This window comes from Eubalaena glacialis, chromosome 11 (genome assembly GCF_028564815.1).
Source record: "Eubalaena glacialis isolate mEubGla1 chromosome 11, mEubGla1.1.hap2.+ XY, whole genome shotgun sequence".
NCBI lineage: Eukaryota > Metazoa > Chordata > Mammalia > Artiodactyla > Balaenidae > Eubalaena > Eubalaena glacialis.
This window is the reverse complement of record NC_083726.1, coordinates 17,463,470-17,477,274: the sequence shown is the minus strand read 5'-3', so window position 1 is coordinate 17,477,274 and position 13,805 is coordinate 17,463,470. Positions and strand designations below refer to the sequence as shown.

At 36.9% G+C, this 13,805-nt stretch overlaps 1 protein-coding gene across 3 annotated transcripts in view; it reads left to right on the top strand.

Moving 5' to 3' along the window:
• Window positions 1-2,346: 2,346 nt before the first annotated feature.
• The window catches only part of WASHC4 (WASH complex subunit 4), a 56,198-nt gene continuing 44,739 nt past the window's right edge, over window positions 2,347-13,805 (top strand). For all 3 annotated transcript variants that reach the window (XR_009702476.1, XM_061204205.1, XM_061204204.1), the window contains exons 1-9: window positions 2,347-2,441; window positions 5,619-5,758; window positions 6,692-6,745; window positions 6,843-6,908; window positions 7,663-7,708; window positions 8,170-8,237; window positions 11,476-11,558; window positions 13,192-13,234; window positions 13,701-13,804. Coding sequence is in view for 2 of the 3 variants with exons in the window: in XM_061204205.1 (XP_061060188.1) it covers window positions 2,381-2,441; window positions 5,619-5,758; window positions 6,692-6,745; window positions 6,843-6,908; window positions 7,663-7,708; window positions 8,170-8,237; window positions 11,476-11,558; window positions 13,192-13,234; window positions 13,701-13,804 (665 nt within the window). In the remaining variant the exon portion in view is untranslated. The remainder of the gene's footprint in view (window positions 2,442-5,618; window positions 5,759-6,691; window positions 6,746-6,842; window positions 6,909-7,662; window positions 7,709-8,169; window positions 8,238-11,475; window positions 11,559-13,191; window positions 13,235-13,700; window position 13,805) is intronic.

Sequence of the window (13,805 nt, the reverse complement as noted above, 5' to 3'; positions counted from 1 at the left end):
GGACCTACTGTATAGCACAAGGGACTCTGCTCAATAATATGTAATGGCCTAGATGGAAAAGAATTTGAAAAAGAACAGATACCTGTATATGTGTAACTGAGTCACTTTGCTGTATACCTGCAACTATCACAACATTGTTAATCAACTATACTCCAATATAAAATAAAAAGTTAAAAAAAATACAGGCAATCCCTGAGATTTCTTTTAAAATTAAGGCTATGATGAGTCAGAACAGCAAACATTTCTATAGTATGCGGTTGGCATTGCTCTATGCCTCTTACATGTATGAACTAAATTAGTCCTCATAACAATCCTATGAGGAGTTTACTATTATTATTCCCACTTTACAAATGAGGAAATTGAAGCAGAGGTTAAATTACTTGGCCCAAAACCCCATGGCTAGTAAGTGGCAGAGCTATGATTTGGACCTACACAATTTGACTGTAGAAGCTGTGTTTTTGATTATTACATGACACTGCCTCTTGCACTGATTTAATAGATTAGTGGATATGCAGATTCAAATTGCTCTGACCTGTAATTTCAATGTATCATAATGAGCTGTTGGGAGATTAATTACAGTGATTAACACAAATGTGAGGAATACAGCAAAGTGAAACTCATGATCACACATAAGTAAAAGGAAAAATGTCTGCCAACCATGAGGCACTGATGTTACCTGTTATTTTCAAATTTCCTTTCTTTTTTTCCTTTCTAAAATGCCCACTAAGACTGCAAGCACCATAGGGGTGGGATCCACCTTTCTTGTCTGTTTTTTCATAATAATCTTTGCATCTAGCATGGTACCTGGTACCTAGTGGGCACTCAAATATTTGACCTACTGCAGATTCGCGGGCCTCAGGGAATGCTCTTCAAGAGGCCATTTACTAGCTTTGATTAAGTTAGTTATTTTTGGTCCTTTTTTTTTTTTTTTTTTTTAAATTTTATTTATTTATTTATGGCTGTGCTGGGTCTTCGTTTCTGTGCGAGGGCTTCCTCCAGCTGCGGCAAGCGGGGGCCACTCCTCATCGCGGTGCGCGGGCCTCTCACTGTCGCGGCCCCTCTTGTCGCGGAGCACAGGCTCCAGACGCGCAGGCTCAGTAATTGTGGCTCACGGGCCCAGCCGCTCCGCGGCATGCGGGATCTTCCCAGACCAGGGCTCGAACCCGTGTCCCCCGCACTGGCAGGCAGACTCCCAGCCACTGCGCCACCAGGGAAGCCCATTTTTGGTCCTTTTTAAGACTACAGAAGACCTTCATAAGTTCTCACTGTTAAAGATTTAAAAATATGTAAGTAGACACAATAAAACTTGAAAATTCACTTTCTAATCACCAACACATACTCTTTTCCAGTTGACAACTGTCCTGTTTGGTGTGATCCGAGTTCTCTTTCTATGCATCTACATGCACATATGCCAGTACACGTTTATGTAAAAATACAAATGTAACCACAAGTACACATTTTTCTGCAACTACCTCCTGTCAGTTTCTCATGTCTCTATAAACCTACTTCATTTCTTTTAACAGTTATCTAGTATTTCGTAGTATGGACATATTAAACTTTATGTAATTACTCCCTATTGATGGAAGTTTACCTGGATTCTTACTAGTATCTATTAAAAACCATGCAGCAATGAACACTGCTGTGTAAATACCTGTAGACATGTAGCCTTACTGGGTAACACAGATCCTTGTTCACCGAAAAGCCAGTTAGCAGGTAGGCGCCTTTTAGAACCCACTTAAACAGCGCTTCTTCTTACCCCCTGCCTTTTTAAGAAGAGGTGGGTCGAGAGCCGGTGAGCGCAAGTTAGCAGAGAAGTAAAAGTCCTCGCTTAAGGTGTTCGTAAAGTAACTACTCCTCTTGCACACGGCTTTTTTTCTCAAGAACAATCTACATACGGCGTGCAGAACAAGGGCTCGGACGGTGGCGACCGGGAAGACGTGGGATAAACGGGCTTCTGGGAAGAAGCGCCTGCACGGCGACGTCCTAGAGGACAGCGTCTGCCCCGACCCCATCAATTTTGCCCTTTTTAGGCTAGACTGAGGGAGCACTTCTCCTAATATTAAAAATGGCCCGGAGACAGCAGAGCGAAATTGAAGGTATCGATGTGGCGTGAAAAGTGAACTGAACGGTGGCGAGGCCCAAATAAGAACGGGAGGACACCGCGAGGACCACCGCCATCGCCGCGGCAACCTCCTCGAGCCACCACAGAGGACTCGCTTTCCCAGCGGCCCCCGCGACCCGCAGGGGCAACGAGCCCGGCCGGCCCTCGCGAGCGGGGGCGGGACTGAAGCCGGAAGTCACGTGCGGTTACAGCCGCCCGGGTGAGGCCGCGTCGTTGCCAAGGCTGGTCTGGGCTGTGACTGTGGGAGGCGCCGGCGTGATGGCGGTGGAGACTCTGTCCCCGGACTGGGAGTTCGACCGCGTTGACGACGGCTCACAGAGTAAGGGAGCGGCAGGCAAGGGTTGCGGGTGGACGCTCCCCGGCCCGCCTCAGCCCCGGCAGCGCTCCTGCGGGAGGGCTCTGCGTCGCTGTCGGCGCGCAGCGGTCCACTTCGGGACATTTTCTGCGCCTCGGGGTGTGAGAGGGACGCGCTTGCGAACCTAACTTTCCGCGTTGGGATCCCCGGCGACGCTGGGTCAGGCCCGGCCAGGGCTCGGCCTTCGGGGCGGTGACTGTCCTGGGGAGCCTGCTGTGGCCCGGGGGGCGCGGCGTTCACTTCGTGCAGCCGGGGGCTCGGGCGGGGCACGCCCGGGGAGGCCCGCAGCCCGGGGAGCGGAGGCTGTCTTGTCTCTGGCCGCCCGGGGCTTTCGCCAGATCCTCAGAGCGTGCAGTTGTAGGTGAGGCTGAGGTCCGGGTTCCTGTTTCGGTTTCCTGTCTTTCTTCGTTTTCCTCCCAAACCAACTTTTGGAAGTTTGAGTGTTTTTACCTTCATATTCATATGCTTATCTTCGCTAGAAGATAGCGAAAAAGAACTCATTTAGCGGTAAAAAAATAAACACGTGAATGTCAGTTTATCTCCTCTCATGCCTTTTATTTACGTTAAGTGGTATTTTTCAAAAGTGATGTCCTGTAGTTTCCAGCGCACTTAAAAAGGTTTCAGAAATTACAGCAAATCTGCTTCCGATTTTACTTAATAAAATTGGATTGCCTCATTTTAACCTAGCAAATTCAGTTCCACGCAGCAAAATTTAGAGGCCAAACTATTTCAGTGAAAGTTTACCTAAGATGAATGCAAATTGGTGATCTGTTTCTTATCTTTGGTGATATGAATCTGCATAGGTGATATAAGAGAGATTGGAACATACTGCTTGTGAACTTGTTTTTTTAATGTAGTTTTCTCAAAAGGTGAATGTAATTTTTAAAAATTAGGCGTAGGGCTTCCCTGGTGGTGCAGTGGTTAAGAATCTGCCTGCCAATGCAAAACACGGGTTCCATCCCTGGTCCGGGAAGATCCCACATGCCGCAGAGCAACTAAGCCCGTGCGCCACAACTACTGAGCCTGCGCTCTAGAGCCCGCGAGCCGCAACTACTGAAGCCTGCGTGCCACAACTATTGAAGCCGGCGCGTCTAGAGCCCGTCCTCCGTAGCAAGAGAAGCCAGTGCAGTGAGAAGACCACACACCGCAACGAAGAGTAGCCCCCCGCTTGCTGCAACTAGAGAAAGCCTGCGCGCAGCAACAAAGACCCAACGCAGTCAAAAATAATAAATAAAATAAATAAATTTATTTTTAAAAATTACGTGTAAATTTTGCATAATTTTACAGAAGACAGGCACATTAGATGTAATTAGGTTTTATTAGCCTCTCAAAGAAGCATGAGCTTAATTCAGGATGGTTAGCAGTTTTTCACAAAACATTCCATAAGTTATAAGCTCCTATGCAGCATGAAAAAATGATCCTGGTGGTATTGAATCTTTCAACTTGTTTACGGAGAAGATAACTGTATTTACTGTTAAAGTGAACTGCACCTTGTCATGTATGAAGTTTTATGGACAGAGGTTTCCCACTTGAGTATCTGCAAAATATTGGAATGAAAATATGTTTTGGGTTTGAAAAAAGGTTCAATCAGAATGATCTGATTCACTCAAAAGACTTTTTCCACATGCCAGGAACTGTGGTAGGTATTATTAGGGATACAAAGATAAAACAAGGAATTAAGTCTGTTGGAAGAGATAAGCATGTAAATGGGTTTTTTCATTTTTTACTCTTGAAGAATCATTATGGAGTTCTTATTTCAAATCTTTTTATTTTAACTTTTACCAATTTAAAAATTTATCAGCAAGGAACGTTAATGTTATTACAGGTTTTCTCTTGCCTGCTACTTTATGAATTTCCAAACAGACTAAATGAATAATTCATTGGCATGTTTTTCTAGCGTTGCCATTAAGAACTCATTTGCTGTTTAAACGCAGCTTTGGTCATTTCCCATGTAACTGAAAATTAGACATGTACTTGGGATTTCGAGAATCTTAATGCAGTTTTTAAAATTTAAGCTGTAGGGAAGAGAGGACCTCTCTTCTCTGTGCCTGGTTTTCATTAATTTTTGGAATATGAATCATATCTAGACTAATTGTTTCCCAGAATTGCCTAGATTAATACTATAATGAGATGGGAACCTTAATGAACTAATTGATCCACCTGATTTGGAGCATTAGTTGCAAAATAGGGGAGAATGTGAAGCTAGGTCTTTATCCTTAATGAGTTAGAACATACCTTATCTTAGAGTTGCTTGGCATTGCTAATTTGAGGAGAGAAAATTTTTACTTTTTTTTAGAAGACAGCGATTGAATAAAGTAATTCACATCAATAAAAGAAACTGAGTTGGAGTTGAATTTGCTGCCTTTGGAATGAGTAATGAATTCTTATGTGTAATAAGGTGGAATATTTACTGTCATTAACTTTGCTGAGTAGGCAAACTTTTATTGTCCAGTTTATTCCAGTGAGTTCCTAGAGTCATCTATTAATGTGTAAATTCTGTAAATATCAGCACAGTATTCTGTACTTGCTGTCCTTTAGTGGCTCTTCCAATTCTATTATGATAGTTAAATAATTAAAACAAAATATCTTGGTAAATTTGAGGCATTACAGGAATAATATGATGAAGCAGGTCTAAAACCATTTAAAAAACAATATTTAGGTGTATTTTTAGATGTAGTGTACTGTGTAATTAAGCATTACATTTTAAAATTTTGCTTCTATGACAACACAGATTTTTGCGCCTAAATCAGGTCATTTTTTTTTTTTTTTTGCACAAAAAAGTTGTTTATGACTAAAACAGAATCAGGACATTGAGTTGTCTAAGGCATTATTCACATTTTTTAGATTATGGAGTAAATGGTATAGTAACTTTTTCATAGTATTTTAAAGTTGCAGTTTTAAGATGATATCTCTAATTGGTAACATCTACTGTTTTTACAATTATCGTATCTATTTGGAAAAGATTGAAAGTTCAATTATTGTTTAACTTTAAAACTTTATTTTCAAGAAGTCCAGACATTCTGAAGTGATACATTAACAATGCTTAGTATCTACTTTGCTGTGACTTTTGAGATTATTTGAAGTAAATGTCTTGTAATTCATTACTTATACTTCTTACAAACTTTTAAAATTTAAATTTAGAAATTCATGCTGAAGTCCAGCTTAAGAATTATGGGAAATTTCTTGAGGAGTATACCTCTCAATTGAGAAGAATTGAGGACGCACTGGATGATTCAATTGGAGATGTTTGGGATTTCAATCTTGATCCTATAGCATTAAAGGTTTGATTTTGTTTTATTTTTTAATTTATGTATACTTTTTCAGGACATACTGTATCTTGAAAACAGTTTTCAAAATTGGGATATGTATTTTTATTGTTTGGAATCTAAAAGAACTAAAATAAACTTGGAGAAAAATGATTAATTTCCTTTTCTCTAAGCCATGCATGTGTTTTTGTTTTCCTTTTTAAAGAATGACACAAACTCAAAGTCTTTAGTGTCAAAGAATGACACGAACTCTTTGAGCTAACTTGTTTTTCATTATCAAGAAAATGAAGAGGATTGGAATAGCATATTCAAGCTTTACTTGTTTTTTTTTTATTGAGGTTATTTTACATACAGTGAGATGCATAGATTTAAAATACTGTTCAGTGAATTTTACCAAACACCTATTCCCATGTATCTCATATCCCAATCAAGATACTGAATATTTCCATGATTTCCCAAAAGCTCCCTTATGCTATTTAGGGGATCTTAATATGGGAGTGATTTTTTTAAGATATAAAATAAGTCACTCCTGCTCTGTTCCATTTTGAGGTAGTTCTGTTTTGTTTTATCTTTGAAACTGTTGGCGCTTAAGTAATAGCTAACATTTATTGAGTACTTATTATGTGCTAGACACTGTCCTAAGTCACATGTTGTCTTACTTTAATAACAGCTTTCCTGAGATGTAATTCATATATCGTACAATTCTTTGGTTTTTACTGTATTCATAGAATTGTGCCACTATCGCGAGAGTCAATTTTAGAACATTTTCACCAGCCCAAAAAGAAATCCCATAGCCATTAGCAGTCACTGCCCATCTGGTGTAGTGCTAGTGCTGAGTACAGGGTCGAACACAAGTTTCCATAGAAGAGAGACAGTCTCAGTTTGTGTATTTAGAATTTTCATGATTTTTTTCAAATTAAAAAATTTTATTTTCCTTTGTTTCTATAGCTTTTGCCTTATGAACAGTCTTCCCTTTTGGAACTCATAAAGACTGAAAACAAGGTACAGATTCCTAAACCTAAAAAATCTGTTTTTAAAATGCTTTAGTTATCTGCTATAATTTACTTTTTTCCTTTTGTGTTTTTACTCATGAAACTAGGTCTTAAACAAAGTCATCACTGTTTATGCTGCACTTTGTTGTGAAATCAAGAAATTAAAATATGAGGTAATTATTTATACTCTTAAGACATTAAAAACATGATTTAAAAGCAAATATGTGCTTATATGTGTACAGTGTGCATAAATATTTAGTGACTGTTGAATGAACTGTATCTTTATAATAGTAGTAATAATGAGTACCATTCACTGGGTGTTTACTGTGCACCAAACACCATGCTAACCCCGTTAATGCTAATAACCACCCAGGAGGTACGTGAGGAATACATGAGGAAACCGAAGCTAAAAGAGTGTCACTCACCTAACATTTTACTGGTAATAATGGTTTGAGTCTGGGTCTGCATTCCTTCTGTGTTACTTGTCGTATATAATGGCTTTCTGGATATAACTGATTTTTTTTAAAAGCTTTGAATTTTTAATATGTTCTGTGTTTCCTCACCCATGAGCCATTAAAACTCTGGTAGAAGATGGTAAACTTCATCTTTTTGTCTCTACCTTTTTGATACTATGTGGTTGCTTTTTCTCTCCTGAACTAGTGGGAGGATGTGGGAAATTACAGAGTGGTCAGATAAGACAAAGAAAAGGCTAAAGAAATCAAGAAATAAGGTTGAGTATCAGTAATATCTTTGGTACTCTAAAGATAAATTGCATTTACCTATATTGCAAGCAGTTTTTGAATTTAAGTGAATTTATGTGTGTGATGTAGTCATCTCCTTACTATTAAATAGGGATAACTAAGAGAGCTTAGGAATTTAAAAACAAAATAGCAACCTTATAAAATTATTTTAATTTTTTTTAAACAGGCTGAAACTAAATTTTATAATGGTCTCTTGTTTTATGGAGAAGGAGGTAAGTTTTAAAATTTCACATTGTAATGTTGTGATGCTTTTTTTGCGATTGAAATGAACACAAAGTTAACTGGCAATTCTAGGACTGTCATGATCATGTGAAGTATTAGTGTGAGAAAATAAACATTCAGATTTTTTGTTGGTTTTTTTTTTGGTTTGGTAAACAGGTAAAAAAACCTCAGTGATGAAGCAGCAGCAAATTCTGTATGAAGTTTATTTTGATATTTTTATAAATTACAAAGCACTGTAGCTAGATGATTTTCCTTGAATTCATTAAGTAGTGAAACAGATGGTACTTTTAATTGTGTGATTAATGATTGTTTCATTTTTCTCTTCAGTGTAAAAATTCTGTTTTCAATACTATGCAGATTAGAAGATGTCCTAATGAATAAAAATCACATTTTTCCTTTTGGTGTTGATTAAAATAAAAAATTGAAATATTCTTCATGTTGCCTTTTAAAGCTACAGATTCCAGCATGGTGGAAGGTGATTGCCAAATTCAAATGGGGAGATTTATTTCATTCTTACAGGTAAATGGTTTTTACTTTTTATTGAGCCTTTTCTTTGAAAAGTTTGAGTAAATCACACATAATCAGAAAAGAGTTATGAAACCTTCAGATGCTAAGAATGTGTACTGTGAGGGTAAGATACTTAGTTGGCGATGGATTAAATTGATACTTAAGGAGATTGTAATTCCTGGAAGATTTTCATAGCATTTTTAGTGAGATAAGCTATCAAAATACGTTTCTTTGTATAATTTCATTTATGGACAGTTTATCACCATGCCTTTTAAAATAATTTAAATTTTGTACCTGGTAGGAAAAGATACTTTATGTTAGAAAAAGTTGTTAATGGAGATCATTAAGCTGTTATGTGAGCAATGATGAGGTTTAAAAGCAGCAGCACATGATGCTTCTAACCAGATGTTTCAGTTTAGGTATGCTTTTCATCACTGCAAAGTTTTAGTTATTCTAGGTCTTTTGGTTTATCAAAAGAGTGAAATAACTTCTGTTTCTCTGTTATAAAAGCAATGCTTATATAATATGACAAAAGCAAGAATTGGAGATAAGGAAACGGTACCCATAATCCCACTTACCTTCTGATTGTTGGATATAAGATTTGATATATTTCATTGAATCAAGCATGCTACTATATTCAAATCTTTTATATCTTTACTACTTTTTTTGGTCTTCTTACCTAACTGAGAGCATTTTGTTGAAATTATCCTCTGTGATGGTATGTGTCAGTCAGGGTTCAGTCCAGAAAACAAATCACATGAGGTATTTCAAAAGGGGAGATTTAATAGACCTATCATATGATCCAGCAGTGCCACTCCTGGGCATATATTCTGAAAGACAAAAACTCTAATTCAGAAAGATACATGCACCCCAATGATACAGCATTATTTATAATTGCCAAGATATGAAAGCAACCTAAGTGTCCATCAACAGATGAATGGATAAAGAAGATGTGGTACATATATACAAAAATGGAATATTACTCATCCATAGAAAAGAGTGAAATAATGCCATTTGCAGCAACAGAGCTGGACCTAGAGATTATCATACTAAGTGAAGTGAGTCAGACGGAGAGAGACAAATATTATGTGATATCACTTATATGTGGAACCTAAAAAATAATACAAATGAATTTGTTTACAAAACTGAAACAAACTCACAAACATAGAAAACAAACTTATGGTTACCAAAGGGGAAAGGCGGTGGGGAGAGATAAATTAGGAGTGTGGGATTAACAGATACACAATACTATACATAAAATAGGTAAACAAGGATTTACTGTATAGCACAGGGAACTATACTCAGTCTTTTGTAATAACCTATAATGGAAGAGAATCTGAAATATATATATAATTGAATCACTTTGCTGTACACCTGAAACTAACACAGTATTATAAATCAACTATACTTCAATTAAAGAAAGAAAGAGAAAAAAAAAAAGAGGAGATTTAATATAGAGAATTGGTTCCATAAGAATTGGAGGGCTGAAAGAAAAAACAGTGAGGGAAGCCAGAGGAAGCAGATATCACCTCTACATCTAGGGTAAAAAAGGGAAAAGGTTTGGGTTGCCAGAGTCTGGGAGGTATAGGAGGAGGAGCCCTAGGGAATTAGTATCATACCTCTGAGGAAGCAGTGCCGCCTGCCTGGCTGCTGCTGGTAGAGTTTAAAGCTGAAGATTGGTTCTGTAGCGCTGGAAGCAGCAGGAGCCTGGGGCAAGCTGCCATTGCTGGGGTGAACTGCTCCTGCCTGGATTATGTTGATAAAAACAGCAAGAAGTAGGAAGGATGTCCATTTCCTGCCTTCTAGTCTGCTTTTAATGCCACCTGTTGGCAGAACCTAACAGGAAACCTGCTGGGCAGGAGTCTAAGAAATGTTAATTTACAAGGTTGAAGTGAATGTGTCAGTTTCTCTAGTTTTGTCAAATTTTGTATTTCTTATTTTGAGGATGTTTCATTTGGTGCATACAAGTTTATAATTGTTCATAATTCCCAGTAAATGGAATCTTTTATTGTGTGGTGACCTTCTTAAGCTGTGATAATAATTATGTATGTAACATATAATTACATATATGGTCATTAGCTGTAGTAATGCTAATAAAATCTGTTTGATATTAATATCATTGCCCCAGCTCTGTTTTAGTTAGCATTTTCTTTTTTTAAATTCTTTTTATTCTTTCAGCCTTTCAGTGTCATTATGTTTTAGTTGTGTTTCTTTAAAACTGCATCTATCTGGATTTTGCTTTTTTATATAATCTGAAAATTTCTGTGTTTTAATTGGTTAATTCTATTTCTATTTGTCTTATATAAATAGTGTATTAAGTATCTGGACTTATTTCTGCCTTTTTGTTTTGTGCTTTCTATTTGTCCTGCATTTTCTGTTCTTTCCTCTGCTTTTATTAGACTTTTAGAAGTTTAATAAGAAATGTAAAACTAGAGCTGTTTAAATAAAATTGAAATGTATTATTTTCACTTTCAAAAAATTTAAATTGTGGATCTAACAGCTGCATATGATTCCATTTTTAAACATTCAGCAAATGTTTTATGAGCCTAGCATATGTTAGAAACTGTTCTTGGTGCTTGGGATACAGCAGTGCACAAAACCAACAGAAATTTGGCCCTCATAGAGCTTACAGTTTAGAGCAGCCATAGGTTTAATTAGGTTCTAAATATTTTAGGATAGATGTGAGTTAACTATTTAATGACAAACATATTCCTGGTATAATTAATATTTCACTTGATGTGTGCCAAGCCTGTTTATAGATAAGGTTCAAGGTAATAAACATTTGAAGTTATTTCAGAGTGACTTCTGAAGACCCCTTCCCCTCATTGTCATACTTTCTAAACTGGCAGCTTCTGAGCTTCTTCATTCATTCAGATGTTCACTCATTTATTCATTTAATAGGCAGACATTTATTGAGAAGTAGTTGAGGGTTAGCCACCATACTGGGCAGTGGCCATTCAAAGAAGGAATAAGACAGTCTCTGTCAGTTAGGAATTATATGAGTAATGAAAACAAGACTTAAAATAGAAGGATGCGTGAAATGCTGTAGGGGCAAAGAGGTAGAAATAACGTTGGGAGGTGAATTAAGAACTGATTGCTTGAAGGATGCTTGAAGTTGTCTTGCTGCAGGTTAACTGGAGATTTTTAGTAGAAAACTATTTTGTTTTTGTTTAGCATTGTTACCATAAAATTCAGTCAGAAATAGTGACATTTACTCAACTTGTAACATATACTCAACTTGTCATTTCAGGAACTGTCTTGTTTTGTTACGAGGTGCTATGAAGTGGTGATGAATGTAGTCCATCAGTTGGCTGCCCTCTATATCAGTAACAAGTAATGGATTTTAGAAATGTTTTTACATTTTTAATAGAGATGCAGGAAATGTTTTTCTTAAACTAGCTAAATATCTGAAAGTTTTTCGTTTGTTCACTCACTTACTCATTCCTTCATTCACTTATTCAGCGTTCTTTGAACACTCATGATGTTTTAAACACTACTTGATGTGTGTAATCCATAGGTTAGTAAGACAGTTTCTGCCATGGTGAATGAGCCCATTGTCTGTCTGAACGAGAATGTTGACAGAATAATCTTAAAGAAATCTGACTGTATAGAAAAAGGCTAATATAGAATTAGTATAGGTACCAAGTTCTCTCTACTTATTTCCTCTTTCCTTTACATTGAACGGTCCTTGGATTAGAATCATGTGACACTTTTCTTAAGCTGCAGAATCTTGGGGAGTGGGGCTAGGTAATCTACACTGAAAAATTTTTGTGAATAATTCTAATGCTCTTCCAAGTTTGGGGACCACTGCCCTAAATCAAGAAAAAGACCAAATTTTCATAGAGCCCTTAGTATTCTTAACCACCACAAAGTAATATCTTGCATTTGATTAAAACTGAATACTTAAACTTCTTCCTATTTACTACTTAATTATAATGTTACAAAACTTTGTTAAGGTATATGACTAGGGATTCTCAATTATGAGAAGAGAGATAACTGAAGCCCAAAGGAATTATTTGCCAAGATTCCATAGCAAGTTAGGTACTGCTCTTTTGGTCACCAGTCCATTCATTGTTGTTCTTACTATACCATGCTGCATCTCAACTCTCTTTATAAAGTGAAAGACTGTGTTAACTGTTTCTCATTCTCATGTTTTTCCAGTCAGTCAGTTATTTATTTTATGTTCTGTGCTCTCACTGAAGTTCTCCTCATGGCAGAAGGGAATGAGAGCACAGCTCCCCCCAACCCCTGCTGTACTTGATGTGTAATTCAAAGAGACTCCCCACTACCACACTGCTGCCCTTGAAAGATGAAATTTGTCTGAATTTTGTGTTTAATTTTTTAAATATTCTATCTTGTGGAATATTTATATATGCTTTGATATACAAGTATTAATTTATTTACTGTTGAGTAGATTGACTCTCTAGGAAGTAAAATTGATTATCCTGGGGCTTTTGACTCTGGTATAATCCCATTTGTATGCATTGTTTTTTCAGTAGGAATGAGAATGCTAGCAATAAATCCAACTGAACAGAGGTCTAGTTCCCAAATGCCAGTTTGGGTGGGATAACAAAGATTCTAGTTGAAAATTGAGAAATTCTGATAGTTTAGAAAGAAATAAATACCAGTTTTGTTATTTCTTTAGCTCCATCCCAAGTTAGATCCTTTAGGTTTGAATGGCTAAGGTTATTCATGGGCTGCATATTGACATATACCTACCCACTGAGGAGTTGGGTGTAGGCAAGGAGAGCCCAGTCTCTGTATGTACAAGTTATCTGCTTGGGAAAGTGGAATACGATAATAATTCTTTGGGTCGTTTAAATTTTAGTGACTAAAGCCTAAATAAAAATAAATACATATTAAAATTCCAAGAGCTTCTGCTTTTATGTGTTTTCCTTAAACATGAACTGTGACAAAAAAGGAGATTTTTTTTTTTTTTTTTAACTTGGGTGTTATTTTATTATAGGATTGCACCCAAAATTATAGAGACAACTGGAGTTCATTTTCAGGTAAAAGTAATTTAACTTGACCTGTAAAACTGTAATTTTTAGTATATTTTACTTTGGAGTTTGTATGATTGGGGAGTACAACAATTACTGCAAGGCTCTTAAAGGAGTTCTTTTTTTTTTTTTTTTTTTTTTTTTTTTTGCATTTGTTCTCTTTCATCTGTGAAGTTGATGAGGCATTACTGACCCACTATCAGTGTAACTCTTCCTAGTATTGGCCCAATGCAGACTCTCCAAGTGGTCTCTTCAGAGAATCTACAGTATCACGATTAAGGATGAAATATTGGGTGAAGGGTTTCCCAGTGTAAGGCTGATGGTTCCATCTGAGGATTAACAGTTTCATCTGTAGTTTAATTTACCCACTGCTTTAATTTAGTAATTAGCCCAAGTGTGTTTAACTTAAAAAATCCACATGAAGCTTAACTTCTGACTAGTGATTAAATGATAATCATTTAAGGTTTTTTGACAGACTACGTATGAGCACTTGGGAGAGCTGCTAGCAGTTCTGCTTACCCTGGATGAAATTATTGATAATCATATCACATTGAAAGACCACTGGACTATGTACAAAAGG